The following is a 26598-nucleotide window of genomic DNA, read 5'->3' on the forward strand; positions in this document are numbered from 1 at the left end:
AACGGTTCCATTATAAAAAGAACATTAAAATATGTTTGTAGAATTACTTAAATTTAAATTTTAGATTGCTAACCCCCAAATGTTATCGATTTCGATAGGAAAAAATACCAGACCCGCCCGGTTGTGGCCCGCAGCCCTGGCGCTTCTGCGCGCGCGCTTTCCAACACCGTCGCGCAACCCACCCCGCTTCCCGCTCGCCCACAAGCCATTATTTTTCGAGTTTCATCCGCAGCCACAGTGCAAAATAGGTTTATCAATTTAATTTAAGTGTTAAAGTAGTTGTAAAGTGTTTTTTAAGTTGCGCACGCGATCGAGGCCACCCCGCATGGATTCCTAGCTGTATGGTGCATGTGCCCGCCGATCGATTGGAGTTTTAGCCATTCAGTTGATGTGATTTTCCCGTGACTTTTGCGTACGAAAATCGCTTTGGGAACGGAAGAAGGTGAAGGTGAGTTGCGTTGCGTTGCGGTTGCGACTGCAGATCGGTTATGCCACTCTCGATTCGGAATGGGATTCGGAATGGGGGTTACGGAATTATGGAATCGGAATTCGCGGATCTGGGTCCTTGAACCCCCTGCAATTGCAATTCCAATGGCAAATGCACGGAACCTGAATTGCGCACTGCAGCTGCATTTTATCCGATTTCACCAAAACAGCCCGACGGCGACCTTAAGAACCAGAAAAGTGCAACAAGGAGTGGTTGCTCACCATCTTGGCATCGAATCAGCCGAACGGAGTGAACCCTTCTACCCGCCGCCTGTCACAATTTGATTTAGGCCGTTGTCGTCGCTTCAGTTGCATTTCCACATATATACATATATATATATCCATTTGCATTTCTTATTTATATGCGCTGCATGCAGTAGTTGCAACTTGTTTACGCACAATCGCCGCACAAAGAGACACCTCCAGGGCCTTTGTGCGGCCAGGGAAAACATTGTATATGTATGTATCATCCTTGTTTCCTCCTTTCTTGCAGCTGCGGTCGCTGGCTTAATCGGGAGTCCTAAAGGTTACAGCTCCACAGAATGCAGCACAACGTTCACGCCGCCCGGCCAGCGCCCCACATCCGGGCTGCCCACCATCACAGCCACAGCCACAGCCATGCCCACATGCATCTGCATCCCGGCATGGAGCAGCACCTGGCCTCCAGTCTGCAGCAGCAGCAGCCGCCCCAGCAGCCGCCACATCGCGACCATCTCCATGCACGGTAAGGAATCGATTCCAGGATACTAGGAGGGATTGGAGCTGGCATATGATATATTGTAAACTTTTTAGGCGCAGAAAGATAGTTGATAGTTTGATATTAGATTTTATACAGGTCAATACATCACTTAAATATCCCGGGAATTTTATAACCTTTATATTCATACTTGTATCTTAGGAAAAGAAGCCTCTCCTTGTTTTAATAGGACTTTAGATGATAGTTGATATTCAGATATTAGATTAGAAAAAGGTCAATAGATCACTTAAATATCCCGGGGATGTTATACCTTCATATTTATGCTTGGAAAAAGAAACCTCTCCTTGTTTCAATAGGATTTTAGGGAGGCTAAATATCCCCTTGCTTCAGTTACTCATTGTCAAGATAAATGGATTACCTGACTAGAATGGATCATCTAAGATCCTACACAGAAAATAAAATGGTAATGGTCAATTTGATATTTTTAAAATCTTTTTTTTATATTATTTGCTCAAAAAATACTAAATTCGGTATTTTTATGATATGATTAAATATCATGGTGATATGTTTGAATCTTAAATTTGACATAAATCATATCGGCTTTATATTGATATGAAATAAGGTAGAAATAACCCTATTTCATATCGGTTTTTTCTCTGTTCTGCAAAAAATTATATTTCCAAAGTTAGTGCACTTCTGCCTACCTAAACCCAAAAGTTTTGGGCCAAAACTGTATTCCTTCCTTAATTGGAAGGTTTTCCCGAACACAGTTAAATTTATACTAGACAATAGGAACCCTGAAAAGGGGTCAGATTTCCCTTCGCCTAGTTGGATCTCGTTTAATAGGTAGCCTCAACTTGGTTCCGTTGGATCTCAGAATCTCAGGATCTCAGCTCCTTTTCTTCGTTGGATCTCAGAGAGATGCCACATCGCCTGTGGATCGGATCGCCAGCTTGTCTGCGCTTTATGCGTTGCGGCAATTATGTTAATTCCTGTCACTGACAATCGGTGTGAGACTCATCATCCCATTTTCTCAACTCATAAATTATAATTTCAGTGGCTCTTTGTTCTTTCGCGCTCAGCATGACTTCCGCTCGATGATAACGGGTTTGCCCGGCCGACTGCGCTGCAATTATCCTTGACGTTCGCGAGGATCCTTCGGCCTCTCGGCCTCTAGTCCTCTAGGAGTTCAGGCTCCTCGCTCGCATTGTCTGCGATCATATGTTTTGTCCAACTCTCAGTTGAACCTCTCATCCAGTTCCGCCTTCAGTTGCGTTTTGCCTGCCGCTCGGATCGGGTCGCTCACATGAATTTACCGGCGGTTGAAGTAAACTTGAAGTTTTAACGCACTTTTGCGTACGATTTCCCAACGATCATGAAACACTTTCATCAGTGCCAAGTGAGAGGTGAAAAATGCAGAAAGATTGTAGTCACATAAAATCAATTGGGATCTAATAAGTCCGCCATATAATACAGTGAATGGTTTAAGATAAGATCTACTAAATAGTATTGAATCAAATCTGTTTACCAATATAATCTGCAAGTGAAAGGTGAACAAATTAACAGAATAACTTTTGTTGATTTATAAGAAACAAACCCCCGCCAATTAAGTCTTGAAAATAATTTTAAATTGTCGACAAAAATTGGATTAGTTTCTAAAAAACCTAGCTTTCATTTTATAGTTCAAAAGTTTATTAAACTGAAAGATATTTCAATCTGAAACACAAAAAGAGGATGTCAAGCCCTATCTAAAGATCTTAAAGGATTGTTAACAACTGTTTTTAGAGAACTGTCGCTATATCCACCAACCAGATCCAATTAATTACCTCTACCTTCTTACCTAGGACATTTTTATCGCATATCAACTGATCCTAATCACAAATTGCCCATATCAATGTTAATTTGAAGGCTTGTTCCCGTACTGATTTAGCGATTATAAATTGCCGAAAATATTTCTTCGTCTTGTGAAATGTACGAGGCTGTAGGTAAAAGCGATTGAGTGTTGTCCTACCCTCGATTGAGGGTAGGGAGCAGAAGGAGCAGCATGAGCAGGGTGTCGCAGTAGGTGCGTCTCAATTGAAACTGACAGTTGGCGAAAAATGACACGATGCGTAAGAGAATGCGGCTTTTGTGCTTTGTTAGGATTTTGTCCATTGTTCAGCCTCGCCGCTGTTGTCTGCGATTCCGCAGAAACAACAACACGAGGCGGAAAGGAGGGGATGGAGAAGGAGAAGCTTCTAGGACCTCGCTCATTGGTGTTTTTGTTTTTCCCGTGCGCCAGTCGATGTACACTTTTGTCTCGATGGCCTCTATAATCCTCTTGGCTTGCATTGTTTGCTGATATAACCGCAGAAGCCAGCGCATCCGCCCCAGGAGCTCTTACTTGTGGCCATCGATTAACCAATTTACTTGCTCTCTCTCCTCCGTCTTGCAGTCTGAATCATCACCATCTCCACGCTCAACAGCAGCAGCAGACGCCGTCGAATCAAGCCGCCGCCGCCGTCGCTGCGGCTGGGGCTGCCTATCACCACGGCAACATCAACAGCAACAGCAGCACCAGCAACATAGCCAGCAACAGCAACCAGATGCAAAAGATTCGCCAGCAGCATCAGCACTTGAGCGGCAGCAACGGCATTCTGGGTAACCAGCCACCTGGACCGCCGCCCCAGGCCTTCAATCCGGCTGCCCTTGCCTACAATCAGCTGCCCCCGCATCCGCCGCACCACATGGCCGCCCACCTGGGCAGCTATGCCGCTCCACCGCCCCACTATTACATGAGCCAGGCGAAGCCCTCGAAGTACAACCACTACGGCAGCAATGCTAATAGTAATAGCGGCAACAATAACAGCAGCAGCAACTATGCACCCAAGGCCATCCTGCAGAATACGTATAGGAATCAGAAGGTGGTGGTTCCAGCAGTGGTGCCAGAAGTCACAGCGGTGGCAGAACCCCCCGTTACTAACAGCAACACCCCCACCACGAATAACACCAGCACCATCAAACCAAGCGAGCCTGCTAGCCAAGAGGAGCCTCCACAGGAACAGGAGTCCACAGAGGAGCCAGCTCCGTCAGCGGATGACTGCAGCAGCACAGAACACATAGATGCGTCGGGCACGCTGCCCAACGAGGACACGAGCAGCTCGGGACGCGGTGGCAAGGACAAGACGCCAATGTGCCTGGTCAATGAGCTGGCCAGGTACAACAAGATCACGCATCAATATCGCTTGACCGGCGAACGAGGACCTGCCCACTGTAAGACCTTCACGGTGACCCTGATGCTGGGCGATGAGGAGTACTCGGCGGATGGGTTCAAGATCAAGAAGGCGCAGCATTTGGCCGCCAGCAAGGCCATCGAGGATACTATGTACAAGCATCCGCCACCGAAGATCAGGCGCAGCGAAGAGGGCGGTCCAATGCGAACCCACATAACGCCAACCGTGGAGTTGAATGCTTTGGCCATGAAGCTGGGACAGCGCACCTTCTACCTGCTGGACCCCACTCAGATTCCTCCCTCGGATGCCATGGTGCCGCCGGAGTTTGCTGCTGCTCATTTACTGACGGCTCCCGGACCGGGAATGCCGCCGCAACCACCACCACCCGCTTATGCGCTTCGCCAGAGGCTTGGCAATGGATTCGTGCCCATTCCCACGCCGCCGATGCATCCGCATTTCTTTCATGGTCCTGGCCAGCGACCCTTTCCGCCGAAATTCCCTTCGCGCTTTGCCCTGCCCCCGCCGCTCGGACCTCATGTGCATCATGGACCGAATGGTCCGTTTCCAGCTGTGCCCACGCCGCCCAGCAAAATCACCCTGTTCGTGGGCAAGCAGAAGTTCGTGGGCATCGGTAGGACTCTGCAACAGGCCAAGCATGATGCGGCGGCCAGGGCGTTGCAAGTGCTGAAGACACAGGCCATTTCCGCATCCGAGGAGGCTCTTGAGGATTCAATGGATGAGGGCGACAAGAAGTCGCCCATTTCGCAGGTGCACGAGATCGGAATCAAGCGCAACATGACCGTGCATTTCAAGGTTTTACGCGAGGAGGGACCAGCGCACATGAAGAACTTCATTACGGCCTGCATTGTGGGCTCCATTGTGACCGAGGGCGAGGGCAATGGCAAGAAGGTCTCCAAGAAGCGAGCTGCCGAGAAGATGCTCGCCGAATTGCAGAAGCTGCCGCCCCTGACGCCCACCAAACAGACGCCCCTGAAGAGGATTAAGGTGAAGACGCCCGGTAAAAATGGAACGGCGACACGAGATGGATCTGTTGTGCCGGGCGCTGAAGGAGCCTTGCAGACGGGCAAGCCAGAGAGACGCAAGCGCCTCAATCCGCCAAAGGACAAGTTGGTCGACCTGGACGATGCGGATAACCCCATCACAAAGTTAATTCAACTGCAGCAGACGCGCAAGGAGAAGGAGCCCATCTTCGAGCTGATAGCCAAGAATGGCAATGAAACCGCCAGGCGAAGGGAGTTCGTAATGGAGGTCTCCGCCAGCGGAAGCACAGCCCGAGGAACAGGCAACAGCAAGAAGTTGGCCAAGCGAAATGCAGCGCAGGGTATGATATTTTTAATAGAGAAAAGTACCTGAAAATCCTTAATAAACTCTTATAATTTCTTTTAGCTCTCTTTGAATTGCTGGAAGCTGTTGAATTCACACCCAGCAACGATACCCAGTCTTCGGAAGAGGGCAGCACTTCGGCCACAATGTCTGTTGTCACAGCGCCCGCAGCGGAGCAAACTGCAAGTGAAGGTGATGTGCCCATGGTATCAACGCCAGCGGGTCCCATGCCAGGCATTTTAATACTCCGCCAGAACAAGAAACGTGAGCTTAAACTACTCTTGACATTATAAAATATATTTTATAACCGATTCTAACCATTACAGCAGCGAAAAAGCGGGATCCAGTGGTGGTTGTCAAGGCCAACGCGGAGTCCAAAGAGGAGGAGGCCAAAAAGGAGGTAGCTGTGGCAGCCGAGGAGAACAGCAGCAACTCTGTGGACACCAGCAACAGCAGCAGCGGCGATTCCCAAGCCACCGAGGTGGCCAGTGAGAGTGCTCTTAATACCTCTACCGGCAGCAATACGAGCGGTGTGAGCAGCAACAGCAGTAATGTGTGTCCTAACGCAGAGAACAACAACAGCAACACTGCTGACAGCGGCAGCAGCAACAGTGGAAACAGCAGCAGCAACACGGAAAGCAGCAGCAACAGTTCGAGCAACACACAAACTGCTGGAGTGCACATGAAAGAGCAGCTCCTCTATCTTAGTAAATTGTTGGACTTTGAGGTGAGCCTTAATTCAAATCTATAGATTTCCAGTATCTAAAGTTTTTAATACTACAGGTCAACTTCTCGGACTATCCCAAGGGCAATCACAACGAGTTCCTCACCATTGTGACGCTCTCCACGAATCCGCCACAGATCTGCCATGGCGTTGGCAAAAGCTCCGATGAGTCGCAGAACGATGCGGCAAGCAATGCATTGAAAATCCTCAGCAAACTGGGGCTCAACAATGCCATGAAATAAGCATGAACCGTTGAAAATTCCTCAAAAAACCCTATTAACTGCAATTTTTGTTGTTGCACATATGCAAAATGAAAGCAAAAAAGAAACAATTGAAATACCCGTCCACAAAGCCAACCTTAAACAAAATCCAAAAACCAAGCTGTGTGCAAATTCAGAAAAGAAGAAAAAAAGAGAAGAGTATGAGAAGCAATGCAAAAACAGTACTTTTTGAAATAGCAAATTATTAGTTAATACCTATTTATTTATTTATGTGCAAGTTGTGCAAACTGGTGTTATTATTTTATTTATTTGTTGAGAATTGATTAACGAATCGAACTGATTGTAACCGAAATTGAACAGAGGCGAACACTTTACACAGCCGCAACATTGTTAATCCAAATCGAGAATCGAACAATAACTAGACTTAATGAGAACCCAACATGATGAACATGAATGAACAGATGCAAGTGTTTGCAGTATCTAAACTTAAGATTAAAGCTGAAGTTGAAAGCTCAATAACCACTTGAATTGAATTGATGAACAAAAGGACTATTGATACCTCTTAGCTGCATGCGGCAATCGCTTTCAAAAATAAATACAAAATTTCTGAGCACCTCGGTGCAGGACAAAATTTGAAGGATATCCACAAACGCGGATAAACCAGGCCGTCACAGGAGAGAAGGAGAAAATTTTTGATTTATTTTTCAAAGCAAGACAACCATTAACCGCTTGTGGTCATATGCTTGATGAAACTCGTCGAATAATGAATCTATTATACGTATACTACATTTAAGTGTTAATCATAAGCATCGGCGAATGTCGAAAAGTCGTATACCCCATGAATGGTCGATTTCCCAAACTTTCAGCAAGAGAATTTCAATTTGCAAAACGATAACGAGTTTGCAAATTGAACGCAAGGTTTGCTGGATTTTGGAGATTGACAGGACATGGAACAATAGGCGATCACGTCGAAACATACAATATAAAATACAATTTACATAATCGTTATAATTATATTTATGAATGTTTAATAAGCCATTTTTGTAAATGTTCAGCTTTTGGCCCGCGTGCAAGCTAAAAGCTGAACATCCTTATGAATAATGAATCGTGTTGTTTAATCTGTCATGTTTTGTCCCCCTATTTCTTGCTTGTTTTTGAATCCGTTTTATGTTAGTTATGTTATCCTGTCGCCCTTACACACACACACCATTTGAAATTTCGAGTACAATAGTTTTAAATACTTTTGCCCGTAAACAGCACCAGTTGATTAAGCGTTAAGTTGCGTTATGTAAAATGTATTTTGTCTAAGCAATCGCGTCGGCCACAATGTGCATGATTGCTTCGCGATTCGCAAATCGAAAATCGCGATCCTAACCTAAGCTTAAGCCCCAGCGAACTGTAACCGTTGAAATTGAAGTCAAACCCAGTATTAAATGTATAGATAAGGGCAGCTATCAGCAACTCCCGTAACTACTAGACTCACAGATATCGTGCACATTGTTTGCGCCACACAAATTGTTCATTTTGTCAGAAGATTTTGCAGACCCAAATACGATGCGATTATAATCGTAATAAGCCAATAAATTGTGGGTGTGGAGCGGTGTCTGCTTTGCAAAGTCTTCACAAAATTGATTGAAATTATTAATCTTAATGTGAGATGTATTCGCAGTAACAACAAAGCGTGAAGATCTGTTCATTAACACCAAATAAAGGCATACGAGTCAAGATGAGAGAACACATTTATTAGTCTTAAGCCTACCCCCACACACTCACTAAGTTTTGTCTATCTGTAATGTGACACATAAGCATGTTATATCTAAAAACCATAAAGAACCCTCAATGAAACTATGTAAAATGTAATTATACGAATAAAAAGTGAAATAAAGTTGGAAGTGAGTGTTTCATTAGTTTGGGAAGCAACATTTTTATAGCAGATTCGAACCATTCGAACCCAAACACAAAAACTTTTTATTGACAACCCATCGCCATTAAAAACTATGATTTATTCGACCATAAATTAATTTATGGTCCCACCTTCCCTGCCCTGCCCTGCGTTGAAAATATTTGTGACAGGTGGTACAATATGTAATACCAGCAGAAAACCCCAATGGCTCCGTTACATAAAATATCATAAAAATTAGGGAAAATTATATTTTTTGAATTCACAATCAAAATGCTGGCGATAAAGGGTGAGCGGCGGCCATAAACTTATAAATACATAAACGATTGTTAATTTGGCAAAAAACAAAAAAAATACCATTTCGCAATCCCAAATCACAAACTGTAAACGGCTTAAATGCCCAAATCAGATTATGATGTGCCGACAGCTCTGGCTGACTAATCGATGACAAATGTTTATGCAAAACGTCCCAGGCTAAAACTAAAAACTGTGTCTATGCATTGTTTTTAGAAGATTTTTAGATTTTACCAGATTATAATTACCATAAAATTTTTCAAAAACTTTAAATTGTCATGGGAGTTTAAAAACTCATAAGGTTTTGAAGTTTATGGTTTATCAAATGAATCATTAAAACTTTCTATGTTATGCGGTATATAATAATTTTGATATTTAAATAAAAGTAGGTTTTAAGCTTCAAATTGTAATACTTTTCCACGCTTAAAACCTACACTCAAAAAAAAAACAGCCCGAAATCGCCATTAAATCAAGAAATTCGCCATGAATTTCAGTCGATGGCGATTTACCGTATTTTTTAGAAAGGAATTTTCTAAAATTTAGAAAAAAATTTCTGAAAAGCAGAAATACTTTTCTAAAATCAAGAAAAATTGCCATAAAATTGCGGAAAATTTCCTTAAATCCAGAAAGTACTTTTCTTGAAAATAGAATTTTTTTTCTTCAAATAAGAAAGGACTTTTTTTATTTTCAGAAAATTTTATTTATTTTAATAAGATGTATACATATTTATTTTACTATTTTATTTCCTAAACAAGAAAGAGAAAAGAAAATAAAAAGGATGAAAAGAAAATTATTAATATTTCCTAAACAAAAAAGGAAAACAAAACAAAAAAGATAAAAATAAGATAATAAATATTTCCTAAAGAAAAAAGAGAAAAGAAAACAAAAAAAGATAAAAATTACATTATAAATATTTCCTAAACAAAAAAGAAAAAAGAAAAGAAAACAAAAAAGATAAAAATTATTAATATTAATATTAAGTAGGTATTTAATATATTACCTATTATTAAAATTTACTTACTGCCAAATTATCAACAATACCTGAAATTGAAATTATTCCTGCAATCGAAAATAAAAATTAATATTAGAGAACGATAGTATTTGCGGCCTGCAATAGTATGGCCTTTGCTTACCATAAATTTTCACACACTTACCAAATTTATATTTAAATTTATTTAAATTGCTTACCTATTAATTGCCTCTTAGAGGGATCGCACTTTAACTTTCTTAAATGGGCTCAACACAAACTTATTACTTTGAATGCTCATCCAAAACTGAGCACAAGGGTTCAAAATGCAGCGCAACGCAAGCAACTCTCTCGCGAGAGACTGCATTTCCAAAACAACAACGCAATAAAAGTTACAGCTACGCACAAGAAAATTCTCGATCATACGCACAAACACACATAAACATATACATACATACGCCAAAACTGTCGTCGCAACGCGCCGCGGACTAACCCCTTGTCTTCTTCTTTTTCGTTTCGAAGAAAGAGTGAGAAGCATAAAAGAAATACAAAAAGTTTTTCTTAAATCTATGGTGATTTTCTAATTCTACTTTTTTGTTTTCAAGAAAACATTTTTTTTTAATTCAGAAAAATTTTTAAAATTTACAAAAATGTACCGTATTTTTTATGGCGACTTTCTAGATTTTAGGAAGGGCTGAAGTACATTTTTTCTTAATTTAATGGCGAAATCGCCATTAATTTAAGAAAACTTTTGGAGAGCAAACTAGGAAAAAGCACCATTGATTTAAGAAAAAAAATCATTTTTCTAAATTTTAGAAAGGTTTTTCATAAAATTCTGTTTTTATGGTCTTTTTTCCTAGATTCAAGAAAACAATTTCTAAAATTCAGAAAATTTTCTAAAATTAAGAAAAAATTTCATTTTATGGCGATTTTCTAAAATTTAGGAAAAAAAATTTTTTGAGTGTACTAAGTCGAGAAAACGACACAAACGATTTTTTTCGAAATGGTGAATTAGAATACTTTTCGTAACTCCAGTTGACCTACTTTTGGTCCTATGCAATTTGTTATGAGGCTGTCCTATAAAATATAAAAATTGTAAAATGTACCATGGGATAGGCCCGGGTGCAGCTCCTCCACTTTCTCCGCTGGCATTTGGCTAGTTTTTGTGGCAATCGTGCGATTAAAACAAAAAGAAAAATACAAAAATAAACGTGTGGCCGGCAAATGCATAATAAATACATAAAATTAAATTAATGCCTTGCTTGCACATCAGCCAAGTCCAAGTCCACCGATTCCACTGCTTTCCGGCAAAATCAAAGCGATTCCCGCCTCTCTCTCTGCCCCTCCATTTGCATATGCATTTCTCTGGGGGCTCTGGGATCTGTGGGGAATCGGAATCGGTATAGGAATTGGAATTGGGATCCATATCCCTCTCGCCTCTGATTAATTTATGGCGTTGATAATAATCCGGCAGCTCTTCGGAGTAGTAGCGTGTGATTATGAAATTTGGCTTGCCAAAAGAAATCAATAATATGAGCGGCGGAAAGAAATGGGGACGCTGAAGTAGAAACAAGATACCCGTACCCCTAGTCGAACCTCCGAGATGAGTGGAAATTAACATGTGTTTGTCAGACGCCGTTTGCCGGCATCTTCAGCTCCATCTGCATATATAGTATGTTGATGTTGATGTGATGTAATAGGCGTTTGATTATTATTTTGATTTTGGTTCGGGGTTTTTGGGGGTTCGGTTTTTGGGTCTCAAATCTTTGGAATTTTTCTGCCGGCTGCGGAAATGGATTTTCAGCCCAAGCAATTAACCAAATCAATGCAAGTAATTTGATTTAGAAATGCCTGCACTCATAGAAATTTTTACCTAAATACTAGAAAAGTCGCCCTAAAACCGAGGTCGCCCTAAAACTACGGAAAATTTTCTTATTATACGGGTGGCTAGCCCTAAATATACGAAAAATCGCCATGGAAAATATTTTTTAGGGTTAGTTTTTTCAAAAAGGCAAATTTGTCCTGTTTTTTAGGGCGAATTTTTATGAGTCGACTCCAAAAGTTATTCCTTTTTTTTAGGGCGAAATCGCCCTAAAACGTTGAACAAAATAGCAAAAAAAATGTTCTGACAATGCCCTAAAAACAAGGAATAGTCAAACGAAATTTTAAGACGCAATTAATGGATACATATGTATGTAATACATGTGTGTATGTGTGTGTGGTTGACAGGTCAAAACAAGTGAATGTGTGTGTATATTAGGGCGGACCTTTTTGTATGAATTTTGATGCTGAGCGCATTTGACTTTAGAGAAGTCCACCCTTTTTCTTCTTCTTTTCTACTTTTCGTCCGTTGCAGTGGCAAGGGTGGGAGTAGAAAGAGTTGCATTGTCTAGACTTTGTCATAATTTTTCGGGCGCTTGGCGGCGAAAGACGTGTTTGTGAAACCTTTTGTTTGTGAAGAAGTGAAAAATGTAAACGCTATTAAAGGACTTGGGAGGCGATTCTTTCTCTGTTTTCTGGTGAGTACATACATATATAATTGTGCAATTTGGATATTAATAACTAATTGAATTTACATATCTGTAACAGAGGAAAATGCAGCTGAAACTTAAAAAGATTTGACTGGAAGCAGCGGTCCAGATGTAGAGGTTTGGAAGTGTGGCAGAACAAAGTAAGAACATTAACAAGAGTATACATATATGTATGTGTATATGTAAATAATGCTTAAGGTAAAAAGATGATGCAACAGAATACACACATTTTTTACAGATGTATATATTTGCCAGAAATCTGTATTTATGCACCGGACAAACCGCATTCACAAGTGCATATGCCAAAATAACCCCCAAATTTCTATTGCGTCATTTCGTCAGTAACCGAAATTTGCTTTTGTTGCTTCTTTTTTTCCAGAAGTAGCAGAAAACGCAATCGCAGGCTAAATGAAAATTCTGACTGTTAGTAGTGCATTTTTATATTAATTTCTAACAATTTTTTTTCTTGTTTTAGATTGAGAACGCAAACCACTTTTCGCACTTTTTAAAAGCGAAAGTAAGGGAATAAAACTGCTCAAATCTTTGGAAAGCCACGCTGAAGGTATGTGCTTTTTCTCTTTTTCTTTTCTCATTCAATAAATAAACTGTTTTTATTTAATAGAGATACAATCAACTTTAATTTGGCTTGCGATCCATTCAGTGTTGGTGCGACAGCAATGACAAAAAAGGACGGCGGGAGCAAGAACGCGAAGCACACCATTGCGGACCCGCGAAGCCGTTTCTTGGTTTGGAAGGCTACTGTTGGGGAACTGCAAACACATCTAAAGGCATTGACGGAAAATTGCAAATCCGGAAAGCCGAAACTGCAACCATTCAGCTGCATCGTGGGAACAAGCCCTTTTTGACCTTGGTGAATTTCCAGTTTACCTATCAGAGGTTTTTTTATAGAATGCGAACCTTATTGAAAATTATTGATGTGTGCTTCAAAATATTTTTTGTTTTAAACCACCATTTATCCAAAAAATGTTTTATGAAATTCATTTAGAGTCTGATAAGAAAGGTAGAGCTTTATCCGAACTCTTGGAGGATTATAAAACCTTAAAACTGTAACTATTTTAAAGAAACAATCTGTTCATTCCAAAAAAAAATATTATTTCTATGCATTCAATTAGAAGTAAAATTTGATAATCAGTACTTATTGTAATAAACCTTAAAAGACCCAAAATTCCCTCCGGCGGAAGCACACAACCTAAAGACCAAAAAATACATTAAGCCAAAACATTATTTTTAAGATCGATGTAATTCTTTTAGCAATAAGAATAAGTAGAAAAGTATGTAAATGTATATAATTAGAAATTGTGTAAATAACAACAAACAAAAATATAAAAAAAAACAAAAAAAATATAATGAAATCGTATTTTTATTTATAAAAAAAACCGGGAAATTTTGGGGAGCACTTTGCTTTTTTTAGGGCAATTCGCCTATAAATCCAGAAAAACGCCCTAAATTTATGAAAATCTGCCTTTAGTTTCAGGATATTTTTTCATATTTCTAGGGCAATTTGCCCTAAAATCCAGAAAAACACCCTAGATTTATGAAAATCTGCCTTTAGTTTAAAGGTATTTTTTCCGATTTCCAGGGCTATTCGCCTATAAGTCCAGAAAAATCGCCCTGGATTTAAAGGAAACTGCCTTTAGTTTAAGGGTCTCATTTCTTATTTTTAGGGCAATTAGCTTTGAAAATAGAAAAATCGCCCTAGATCTACGAAAAATCGCCCTAAATGTGTGACAAATTCACCCGTATTTTTAGGGCAATTTGCCCTAATTTTGTTGCCTAGTCGCCATTGACCCCCGTTTTAGGGCGATTTTCCTTGTTTTTAGGGCGATTTTACCGGAAAATTTCTATGAGTGTGCCTCCAATCAGGCATTTGCTTACATCACCTTAAAGTTTAAGCCCTAAACGCATTTATATAAATTGAAAGCGATATTCGGGAATTTTTATATCGAATGAAAGTGAAACTTTAAACTTGGCTGTTCACAGCATTCGATTTTGATTAGCTCACAAGTGTGTGCGTGTGTTAATTTTGATTTATTCGAATAATTTTGAAAACATTTTGAGTAATGCGATGTTTGACATGCGTTTAGAAGCGACGCCCATCAGTCTTCGCCTCGCCTCCTCCGCTGGGAGTCTGTGGGAATTTGGCTGCTCCACTCGGCTTATTTGCATGCTAAGCCCACTGTTTAAGCGGAAAACAAATGATTGAAGCCAACTAATGATGATTACCTATCCACTGTTCCACTGCTCCCCGGTCACCAGTTACTCAGTGGTCACCGATTGCGTGCTCCCGCGATTCGAAAATTTGTGTTTGAATGTTCCCCCTCCCGGCTGGTAATCAAATTAAAGTCTCGATGAATGAATGAATGGATTTGGTTTGGGCTTGAAGCCTTCCTCCGCGGGTTTAATGCGATCGGATTTGCATTTAATTAGCGACGGATTGGAGAATAACTCCATCTGGCAAAACCAAATGGTCTGCACATATGTTGCTTTAATACACTTGATACCTACTATCTAAAATATAGAAATACAATTTGAGATAAAAATTTCTATCTGAGTTTATTGTAGAAAAAGTTATTCACCAAATTGTAGAACTCGTTTTTTTTCGTAAAATATGTTGGATTGATATGATTTTGATATGATTTCGCTCGGCAATATATCATTGACAGTATTTTGTCTCTCTGTATAAATTGGGTATTAGTATAAATATATTTTCATTGGAAGAGCCTAAGAACAAGTTATTTTTAAACCAAAGCAGAAACCAATCCATCAACTACTAAGCTTTTTTATAGAACAAATACATTAATTTGAACCTGATAGACCATAATTACAAGTCAAGCGGTTATCCCCATTTCAAATTTATAAAGATCTCCCATTCAAAAGTCGATTTATTGCGGTGTATGGCACGTGATCTAATCATTGAAAATTAAACCATTTAATACAAAGTTTCCTCTGGCATAGCGAAGTATATTGTGTTCTTGGCCAATGGGTTGGCAAATTCAGTTTTAATAATAGTTTAGCCGGCAAATTTTTTCTTGGCAGCCACGATAACCTGCAATTAAAGGCAGGCCAAAATGATGATGTGCAGACTCAATAATTTATTTGACACGTGCAGGAAGTAAAGATTTTGGCGCTTCACCGGCCGCAGGTGGAATCTAAAATTTAACAGAAATATATAACCAAATCTATATAGTGGGGTAAGATGAATGACTGGCGATCGGCAAACAATTGGATTACTTAATTTATGAAAAGAAAACACTTGCCAGCAGCACAAAGGAAACACTTGGAAGCGGGCCGCAGACAAATTGTTTGCTTCATTTATTATGCGGAATAATTGAGAGAATTTGCCAGGTGATTATTTTGATTGTACCCATTCAAATCAGCAGGCCGTTTATCATCCATCCATCGATTCAATCAATTGCTGGCACTTGAGTTCTATTAAGTTCCATTGCATAATGATCACCGTTTTTCGTAGGTGGTAGTTTGCATAAATACGGCTGGGATTTGGGATTACTGTGCGTCGTGTCGGTAGAAATAAAAATAAGTATGATTAGTCAAATTGATCGATGTCCGACAGTTGCGAATGGCAGGCAGCCCGTGTTTGCTTTTATTCGCTTTTATTTATCTATTTATTTACTTTTTGTCTTTGTTTCAGCGGATTTGTCAAAAAATAACTAATTTGCCAATGAAAGAAAACATATAAAGTGTCATGTTCAGAGATAACACGCAGTCAAAAGACTTAGAAAAGATAAAAAATTGAAGAGGTGAGAAGTGGGGATTAGACTGAAGCACCGAGTGGGGAAATACTCTAGCTGATTTGTAGAGCTTTTATTTTCATGATCCACATTTTGAGTTTTCTATCATTATAATAGAATTTTTGAGAAAAAATCCTTTTACAAATTAAATGTAGTAAATAGTAAAAATGCATATTGTCAAGGATTTTTTTATTTTATCAGGCTGTACAAATATAAAGAGTGTGAATAACCCTTTTGGCAGGGAATTAGCTTAAGCAAAAAACCGAATATCTAATAGCCAATACCAGACAGAGTGGTAATGATGGGTGATATGGTCAAAACTGAAGCGTGCATAATTAAGCTGCTAAAACCCCTTTCTTTGGCTGTCTGTCGTCTTGTTAAAATCATCATTATTGATGCATGCAAAACTTATGCAACGCATCTGTGGAAAGTGGCGAGTAGGTGGTTTGGTGGAATTTCCTAATAGCCAACACCCTGTCCTTCTCGTTTCCTGATGAACTCCTCAATAGCTCCCTCGGGAGTCCAAGTTCCGAAAAGGGCGTTTCCCATATCCAAAAAGGATCTGAACAAAGCGGCATAATCGGTGTTTGGTCTGTCCACGTAGTCCTCTTCCAGGGGTACGGATAACGCTTGAGTTGGCAGGAATAAGGCAGCGATCAGAGCTGCTAAAATAAAGACGACTGCAGTTCCCGAATGCATTTCAACTGGCGTTCAACTCGGTTGCAGTTGCATCATCAGAGCACTTTTTATAGGGATGCACATGATGCACATGTGGCACTGAAAGTTGCTGACCCACTTCACAATATTGCCACAGTTGCTTTCCTGTAAGTTAAGCCCCCGCCGAATTGGACTTGTAAACATTTTAGTACACTTAAAAAAACAATTAACTATTCTTAAATCCAAATGTATAATTAATAAAAGTGTTGATTGTAATTAGAAATTTTAGATATCTTATTATTGTATTTTATGGAAATTACTTTCTTTCATTTTTCCCTTCTGCACAACGTATAAATTAATGTTATATAATTACAAAATAAGGAATATAACCCATTTTAAAATTTGCATAGGAAATTAAAAAAACAGTTTTTTAGTTAAAAGTGTTAAAAATTATATTTTCGGAATTATACAGTGAATTTCCTAAGGAAATTACTTAAGAATGTTAAATATCCAATTCTATATTGCCATTTTTCTCGGTGCAGTCATGGCAAATATTTGGCCACTTGTTCGACACGTTTATCGGCGAAAAAAAAATAAACATGGGAAAAAAACATTTAAGCGGATCAGGGGCAGATATTGTGGCAAACAATTTTTTAGCTTGTCCGCTTGTTGGATGGCGCTCAAAATCCAATTTGTAGAACGCGCACCAAGGCGTTTGATATGCGTGGATCTTCGGATCTGTAGATCGGCGGATCCACGCTCACATGACACCGCCAACGCCACAGCCATCCATCAATCATTTGGCCAAAAGAGCCAGCGAGCCAAAAACGCGCCTCAAGTGCAGCTGTTTAGCAGCGCTTAATGTTAATTGATCGAGCTTTTGTTTAATTAAAATTTTAGATTTGGGTCACACGATACTCAAACGCGGTCTTAGGTTCGTCCAAATGCGGAAGTCAGGCCCCTCGTTCGGACTCCTCTTCCTTCTTAACGTACGGAGATTTTTTATCCATTAACCACAGACGCTATGTAAAATTATTCGATAAATTATGCGGCACTTGGGAAGGAATCTGGCTACAACCCGATTTGCCGCATTTTTCAAGTCGTGTGAAAACCGAAATCAAATGAAAACGAAAGCGTTTTGGGGGACTACAGTAAAAGCCCCGAAGAAGAACTTTTAAATAAAGATTCAATCATTTTTTAAGAGAAGTTTAACTTAAGTTACAATGTTGAGAATTAATAATATATTAAATTTCATATTTCATCACTTTTTTGTTTACTTACAATTAATTTTGATTAAAGAAGTAGGGCAACCTAAAACGAATTAGTTTTCGATTAGTATATGTTTGTATATAATTAATTAATCACGTTCCTAATAAATTTACTTTTTTTGCATTTACTTGTTAAAAATACAATTTCAAGGATACCCACTTTTTAATAAAACTGACGTTATTGACCTAGTAAACATTATTTATTTTTTCCCATAATATGGAGCTTTTACTGTTGTTTAATTTCCCATGCATACACGCCCTAAAGGAAGATAGTTGACAGCATTTTACTGGTCCCTTTCTTTTGTAACTTTTTTGTATTTTTATGGACTCCAACTGATACTGTTATGTAGGCTGGCAGCAGCAACATTTTCGGCAGCAGCAGGTTGTCACCGGTTTTCCAGCAGCAGCATCGTCATCATCACATCATCATCATCATCATACTATACGCAATCGATTGGGCTTTTGTTGCTGTTTGGGTTGCTTGGGTTTTGGTCGGACTTGTATCTTCTTCTTTGACGCACATTTCGGGGTCTGAATGTCTGGTCGTCGCTGCTGATTTTGGATGCTGCTGCTGCTGGCCGAACTCTTTTTGGCCAAAATATTTCGATTACCTTTGGATGGTCGAGTTCAGTTCAAGTTCGCGCCTCGAACGGTTCAGTTTGCATGGTTTTTTCGTTCCGCAGCCGGCATCTATAAATTGAGTGCAGGATAACCCCCATCGACTGGCAGGATAATGCCTTATCCCCGCTTCAGCTAAAGTGTTTGTGAAGTTGTTTACCTAAAAGTATTTCTGTGCTACGAAACGAAAAATTCCCAACAAAACCCGAAAACAAATTAATTTTCGGTCCAATTTAATCGTTTATTCGGAGATTTATAAGGTAAAAATGTGACTGCATGGAGAACAAATACAGCTAATCATCTGCCAAATGCGAACAATAAATATATTCTCATTAAAAAGCTGAGTATGACAAATGTCACTCGCCCACAAAGTCGAAAAAGCTTAGATGCAGTAAGCACATTTGTGAACTTAAACCTATTTAGATTTTCTGATAAATTAGAACGAAAACAAACGGTTTTTCAAGTCTTGGGAAGGAATTATGAATTCAATTCACAAGCATATTTATAAATTTATGATCTTAAGTAGTTAGTTTTATTTAATTAATTAATTAAAGGATCTACATTTTAAAGGCGTAGCAGGATAGCGTGAGTCCTTTATTTCCTAGGCAGAAAAATTAAAATATTCCACAAAATATGATAGGATAAAAACGAATTGGTTGAAATTAAGAAGACGTATTGCAGATTGTAACTTTATATTATTTACATTTTTGATTTCTACTTGCTATGAACATTCAAACAAAATAAATAAAAAACATTTTCCTTGCTGCATTTGATGCTTGTGCTTGCGATATTCTTGTAAATATCAAATTTATAATAATTTATAACTACTATAAAATGTATATTTTTAGTATCGATAATTTTTAGGATAAGTAAAATTAAATTGATATGAATGATTCAAAAATTCAAGATTTTGCTTTATTAACTTATTTTCCACTTAACAAGAAAGTTATATTTGACCCATATATCTGATGTGTTGTCTTCCGCATCTTTTTAGAATCCCATTACTCCTTAAGAAGCTTATTTTCGTTTTGATAATTGATGCAAAAATAACGATGCCTAATCCGAAAATGATATGTTTACATAGCGAACTTCTCGACCCCTTGAGTCGAAATAGCTAAACGGATATAGAAACGGCAAATCACGGAACACCCGAGATCGACGAGACAGCCAGAAGTGGCTCACTCTCCATCTCTAGTGTTACGCACCAGATTTACGTCATCTGACCATAACTGAGCAAATTCCAAAGATGCGGGCTCTTCAAATCTCTGAGGCGAGATCGTGAGAAGAAGCACAGCCAAATGGGATTGACATGGCAGGCGGAACAGAGCCGAGGATCCTTCTATAAATACCCAACCATATGAGCAACCATTCCTGGGACAGTCATCAATTCAGCTGGATGACACCCAACGCTCATGGGCTTGTCGGCGCCATGGAGTCAAAGTTAGCGATTCGCTATAATTAAATATCCGACCGGGGTAACCCGTTCTCGTGATATCTGTTGAAGATTTATGGTTCACTTCGGCCCGGCTCGAAAACGTGCTGTCAATTAATTTGCACCCAAAACCAAAAACAAAACTCAGTCAGAGATCATAAAAAGTAATGATCGAGGCATTTGAATTACAGAAACTAATATATATTTTTCGGCTAAGGCACCTCATTTGATGGGTCTATCCATTCTCTTTTATTTCGTTTTCAATGCAAAGTCTGTTATCTGAAATTTTCCTTCCCTATTCTTGGCTTCTTGTTCGGGGGGCTCTCATCTTAATCATCATTTGTCTGGCATTTCAGTGTTTTGATGGATCATTGAAAACAATGAGAAGTAAAACATTTTCTATACCGAATGCTTCCTCGTTGTCTTCGGTTGCTTTATCTTTGGATCTTGTGCGTTGCTCTTGATAATGACCCTGAATGTGTCGAATTGTAAATGGTTTCTGTAACAAAACTGGAGGCATTCCATTCCGTTTGATAAGTACACATCTCTTGAAGAAGTCATTTTCCATTTTCCCCGCAACATTTGCATATTGAATGTGTGTGAACTGAACAGCAGAAGACAATCTAGCTGAAGATGGATCATTAAAATTCAATTAGATGTCGCTTAGATAGTCATTATAGAACTGGGCAGCTTACAGTTTGTTGACTTGCGGGAAGGTTATTGACTGCCATGGGGAATGTCAGCGGGGCAATGCAATTATTATGCTTGTAATGATGGTCTCTCAATTGTTACATCATCGGGCAGTCTTATATAAACGATGGAGCTATCACTTAATTATTATTAAGAGACAATTAAATAACAATGGTCACCATCTAATTGTGCGCATATTTTTAGCAGCCACTATACGGTTTCATTTTCGCACCGCTTTGAATGCCTTCGAGCTGCACTAACCAAATCGAATTGCCACTGAATATATTTTCATTGAACAGCCCGTGGAGTGTTTTCTTTACGCTTTGCTTCCTTACACAACAATCAATGCGAACAATTAGAGGTAATCATTCAGGGTGAATAATTCAGATTCGGACAAGTGGAGATGGTCCGTGTCGAGAGTTCGTTGCCTAAGTCTTTCGTTTTAATTTGCATGAAATATGAAATTTATCTGTTTCTGTAGCTGGATCGCCGTCCGCTGTCAGCACATATCATTCGGAAAACATAATAGCCCCCAAATGACCTCAGCAGCCGATCGAAAAGCCATCGAGAATTGATTGCTCAAGTGTTTTAACTGGAAGCGCTGCGAATACTTGATTTCTGTTTGCGTTAAGTTTCGATTTGCTTTGCTTTGGCTAATTCGGAATTAGCCACATTCTAATAAGGCTCGAGTATGATTAATAATCGCTGCCCATCAATTAAACAATGCCAAGTGATTAATGGTTCGCGTACGCAGTGGTAAAGAAAGAAGTTATAAACACTTCATATTGATCCGATATCGATTTTAGATGTTCAAGAGGCTTAACATCTAGATCAAGCTTGAATTTCAGGGTCATCTGTTGCCTCCTTTTATTGTGAATGCAAAAGATAAGCCCAATCGAGTTTAATTGCCATTTGATGGACACACTTGGCCGTAAATGGCCCGATCTGTCGACTCCACCGACCCCACGCAAAAATTTCCGGACAGCGAACAGTGTTGCAAAAAAGTCACCGTCTAGCTGTAAAAGGCATTTGTTTGGGTCCCATAAATCACTTAGCATCCGCTCGATTCGGTTACGTGAGATCTGTGGACACGCCTCGCTACTACAGATATTTTATATGTTATATGCTAATCTCTAACCCCTTACGTGTTTCCGTTGTCCGCCGCATTTGTATGCAAATGGGCCAAAACGCACATTTTAATCAATGAGTTTCGGCCCGATTCATGGTTTATCAATCAGCCTAATGAATAAAGTGTCGCAAATCGCCGCTCACGAATGTCACAATTAATCCATTTTGCATGTTTTATCTTTTTTTTTTCTTCAGCATGTGGCCACCCAGCTCCTGTCTGTGGTCGGCTCTCCTCGTCGGCCTCCTCATGGTGGGCGTGGCCCAGGGGCAGAGCAACAGTCGAGAGAACTTCGAGGATGCGGACAAGTCCAGCGAGTATACGGATCAGCAGTTCGACCTGCGGCACACGATTCCCGGCGAACCCGGACTGGATTATCCCATTCTGAGCTCCCCACCAAAGACGAGCTTTGTGTGCAAAGGAAGACATGAAGGTGGGTGCTTTCTCTTATAAAGATCAATGTATTAACCCTATAATTCGTTTAAAAATTAATGTAAAAACAGTCAAGATTTTTTTCATTATAAAAAAATGTATAAAGACTTTGACTTATATTATATGTATCATTATTACCATACTATATGATTAATATATCATTATTATATCATTAAAATTTATCAGCGCTTTAAAAAGCGTGTATATCGTCTTCTAATTTATTATAAAAAATGGTTTTGATTAAAATTGTCATTGTGATAGGAGAGTCATAAAAAAAATCGGATTAATTATTTCATAATAATAATTTCATACACACATCCAATCCAGATTTCTTATCTGCATAATTTATATTCCCCTACAGGTTACTACGCAGACGTGGAGAGTCGTTGTCAGGCCTTCCGGATTTGTGCCCATACCGCGCGAACCGCTCAAGGATTCGGATTCCTCTGTCCCAACGGAACCCTCTTCAGCCAGAAGAACTTTGTGTGCGATTGGTACCGCAATGTGAACTGCGATGAGTCCGAGAGATTCTATGAAATGAACGAGGAGAAAACCGTGGGCAGCACCCACGAGATGATGGAGCGAGTGCGTCACATGATGGAGTATCCCATGAAAACGATCTCGAAGGCATTGCAACAGACCCAATCTCAGTCGCAGAAACCACACCAAAGTTTGAGCAAGGATCTGAGTGGAGCTAGTGGTGTTTTGAGTCAACCAGCGGCTATTCAGAACAAAGATGTCCAGGAAACGCAAGTGGTTGGACGTGGAGAAGCCGTGAAAAGTGAGCCACTGAATGCTGTGAAAACGGGAAGCTCTCCTCTGGAAAACGAAGACGAGGGTATCTATGTGAATAGCTTGGGAGAACTTTCCTCAGATCCTGGTATTCAGTTTGATCACACCAATGCTCATATCGTGGCGGAATATCCCAGGGAATATCACTACCAAAAGCAGAAGAACTTTGCCGAGCGTGTGAATGCTGGCTTGGACGTCCTAACCGATACGGAATCCACCTCTGGGGAGGTGATAGCTCCCGATTACATGAAGCACATTCGGAACACCAAGGACGAGGCGGTGCAACTGGATCTTGTGTCAAATATCAACAACCTGCTGGATGAGGTATCCACCGATGTGGATCCCTCCGTTTCCGGCTACCAATCCATGGCTCCGCCGAAGGTTAAGCAGCCCTTCCGATTCCTGAGTCGAGGCTTCTCGATGCAGGGCGAGAATGGAAAGGGCAGTTCATCGGCGGGCTATGGTTACATTAAACCCAAGCAGACGCCCAGCACTGTCAGATTTACGGTAAGTTTGATTACTAACCTGGGAACTATCTCTCTCTATCATAACTTCTACTTCTATCTTAACTCTTTATATCTCTATCTATCTATCTTTCTATCTATATTGCTACTCTATCAACTATCGCTTACATACGCCACTCAAAAACCACAAAACCACACATATAAACACAATAACAGCCCAATGAGATACCCACTGATGATCACAAATCCATTGAAACCAAACACAAGTTCTCGAAAAGTACCTCAAGTACCAGCAGCACCACTTCGACAACCACTGAATCTGTAGAACAACTGCTGATAGCACCCACTTTGCCACCCGCTGAGGAGGAGGAAGTGACCACAACAGCAACACCTGAGGCTACCTCCACCTCAGCAGCAGAACCACTTAGCTTCTTGGCCCCTCCTCCAGAAGTTGTGTCTACGGGGGAAGTACCGCCCATCGAGTCCCTTGGCCAGGCAGCTGCTCTTACCGCCAGTCTGCCGATTAGCGAGGATGTAGTCCCAGTGGAACTGAGTCCCGAATCCGCTGAAAAGAACGATGTGCATCAGGAGGCAGCCAAGTTGCTGCTGGCAGGTGTGCAGCTCACCTCGCACAACGAAGAGAAGGCCTTGGAGAGGAACGAAATAGAGGTCACCAGTACCACAACCAGCAGTCCCATCACCCCAGTCATGCTCACATCCACTGAAGTGGTGACCGAGATCAGTAGCACTCAGGAGCGCATTCGTGGCTACCGGAAGAATCGTCCTGGCGCCATGTTAAAGCGAGCTCACATTCGTCCCTTGCCCGTGGTGCGCACCACCACGGCAGCCACCACGCAGAGGAGCACTGCACCCACCAGGAGTTACCTGGAACGCCTGGCAGCGAGTAGGCTGCGCCTCTCCAGACTCTCCCAGGCCACCAGGAGCACATCTACGACCCAACCCAGTACAACAACACCAGCCACGACAACCACGACGGTGTCCTCCTTCCAGCAAATCCGTGGTGCTGCTGAACCGGGTCCGAATAAGAAGCTCACAGTGCGCGACATTGATCGCGAGACCAGGATTGCACCCAGCAAGGCCAGCTGGGACTCGGTGCACAGCAACCTGCAGCGTTTCCAGGTGCAACGCGGCAATCGAGTGTACACACCAGCAACGCGAGCTTCTGTTAGCAATGTGGGAGTCACCAGTAGTACAACTACCACCCAAAGGAGCTTCATCATAGCCACTTCCACCCCACGATCAACGGTTACTATAAATCGTGGAAAGAATCGCTACTCCAACTTCAAAACCCAGGCGCCCGTGCAGAGAACTCGGGGAACCACCACACCCAGGAGCACCACATTGCGACCCACTTCGTCGCTCTCCTCGCTGAACCAACACATTTCCGCTCTGGCATCGAACTATAATGCTGGCTATCAGATCAGCAAACCCATCCAACAGTCACCACTGTCACCATCACACGTTTATGCCACACACACCGCCAGCGATATCGCTGCCCACGCCTCCCAATCCCAAACCACATCCAGCCTTTCCCCCGCCTCCGCTTTCCTTTCCTTCGATAAGTTAACCCGTGCCATTGTTGACGAGTCCGTTTTGCAGAATTTCAAGAGTGCCCAGTCGCAGGGTTCCAACCAACAGCAGCAACATCAAGCGGTCAAGCAGCAACATCACTCCGTCAGCAGCAGCTACGTTAAGCCAGCAGCAGCGCCAGGTGAGGATTAGCCTTTAAAAAGATTGTTTTCCTAATCCAATAACCTCTTCCCAAATTTTTAGCTATTTCCAGTCTGACAGCACCGCCTCGTCCTCAGTTATCTGAGCTACCGCCTCCGCCCGGAATTGTGATTGCTCGCGCTGAAGGTCAACGTATTGCTCCCAACTCCGCCAGCAACATCATCTCAAACTTGGCCACCCAAGCACCACCCGCTACTAGTAACCAAGGCAACTCGTATGTTTCGCTCAACGATTTTCTGAACAACAAGTTCGGTCAGAGTCCTGCTAGCAGCAGCAATATTGCACCTACTGCATCCTTGCAACAGCAACAGCGAGTGCCGCAACAGCAGCAGCAATATTATCAGCAGCAAACCGTTCAGCAACAACGCGGGCAAAAGCAGCCTGTACAGCATCAACGTCAGTCTGTGCAGCAGCAGCAACATCAGACTGTACAACAGCAACATCAGCCTGTACAACAGCAACGTCCAGCTGTGCAGCAGCAATTGAGTTTTATATCACAGCAATACCAACAGCCTCAGCAGCAACAGACTATCTACCAGCAGTACCAACAGCCACAGCAGCAGCACTTCCAGCAACAACAGTTCCAGCAGCAGCAACAGCAACACCAACGTCCCACCATTCACACCATCCAGCAACCCTATTTGACGCCCAACATTTTCGTGCCCTACCAGCAGCAGCAACAGCAATTGCCGCAGTTCCCGCCTCTGGCTCCTCCGGTGGCCGTGGCCACGGGGAATATTGCTCAGGGACCCGTGATTGCCGGACGCCATGTGGATCACCTGAATGTGCAGCTGCCCACGCTGGGAAATGGCTTGATACCCGGACTGCAGTTGGCCCAGAAGCGCAGTGATGTGTCGGCCAGTCAGCTGCAACTCACGGATACGAATGGCAAGGGAAGCTTAAGCCTCTCCGGATCTGGAAAGAGCCGGGAACGAGCCTTCTACGCCGGACGCACATCCTATGATGTTCCCCAGAGCAGCGTGGGTCGGTTGCCCAATGATGTTACGCAGCAGCTGCGCAGGAGATTGCGTCGCTTCTAGACGAGATTTCGAGATTAACGAGCTAGGACTAGTAGAACCTTAACTTATAGCTAAATTAGTAAACTATTTATGCCTAAGCTAAGTCGACAATTGTTCAAAATCCATACTCTATTCGTATGTATGTGTGTGTATATTTTTGCATATTTATTGATAAATAAAACGAAAAATTTACAAAAACCCT

At 41.3% G+C, this 26598-nt stretch overlaps 3 protein-coding genes and 1 long non-coding RNA gene across 4 annotated transcripts; 3 read left to right on the forward strand and 1 right to left on the reverse strand.

Annotated features, from left to right (window-relative positions):
* Positions 1 to 181: 181 nt before the first annotated feature.
* Positions 182 to 8576, forward strand: stau (double-stranded RNA-binding protein Staufen). Its single transcript, XM_017154787.3, has 6 exons — positions 182 to 448; positions 980 to 1210; positions 3618 to 5737; positions 5803 to 6003; positions 6066 to 6466; positions 6523 to 8576. The coding sequence occupies exons 2-6, from the start codon at positions 1029 to 1031 to the stop codon at positions 6703 to 6705; spliced, it is 3087 nt and encodes a 1028-aa protein (XP_017010276.2). The 5' UTR covers positions 182 to 448; positions 980 to 1028; the 3' UTR covers positions 6706 to 8576.
* Positions 8577 to 12207: 3631 nt separating this feature from the next.
* LOC138912415 (uncharacterized) lies at positions 12208 to 13271 on the forward strand. Its single transcript, XR_011417958.1, has 4 exons — positions 12208 to 12364; positions 12435 to 12516; positions 12852 to 12938; positions 12999 to 13271. It is a non-coding gene; the product is annotated as an uncharacterized lncRNA (long non-coding RNA).
* A 3068-nt stretch (positions 13272 to 16339) lies between these two features.
* On the reverse strand, positions 16340 to 16845 carry LOC108066233 (uncharacterized). The gene has a single exon (XM_017154650.3). It carries the CDS (start codon positions 16843 to 16845, stop codon positions 16606 to 16608), a length of 240 nt encoding a protein of 79 aa, XP_017010139.2. The 3' UTR covers positions 16340 to 16605.
* Positions 16846 to 18736: 1891 nt separating this feature from the next.
* Positions 18737 to 26594, forward strand: LOC108066287 (uncharacterized). Its single transcript, XM_017154738.3, has 5 exons — positions 18737 to 18949; positions 22135 to 22370; positions 22731 to 23668; positions 23842 to 25357; positions 25420 to 26594. The coding sequence occupies exons 2-5, from the start codon at positions 22136 to 22138 to the stop codon at positions 26415 to 26417; spliced, it is 3687 nt and encodes a 1228-aa protein (XP_017010227.2). The 5' UTR covers positions 18737 to 18949; position 22135; the 3' UTR covers positions 26418 to 26594.
* The last annotated feature ends 4 nt before the right edge of the window (positions 26595 to 26598 follow it).

This window comes from Drosophila takahashii, chromosome 2R, assembly GCF_030179915.1.
Source record: "Drosophila takahashii strain IR98-3 E-12201 chromosome 2R, DtakHiC1v2, whole genome shotgun sequence".
In the NCBI taxonomy this organism is placed as follows: domain Eukaryota; kingdom Metazoa; phylum Arthropoda; class Insecta; order Diptera; family Drosophilidae; genus Drosophila; species Drosophila takahashii.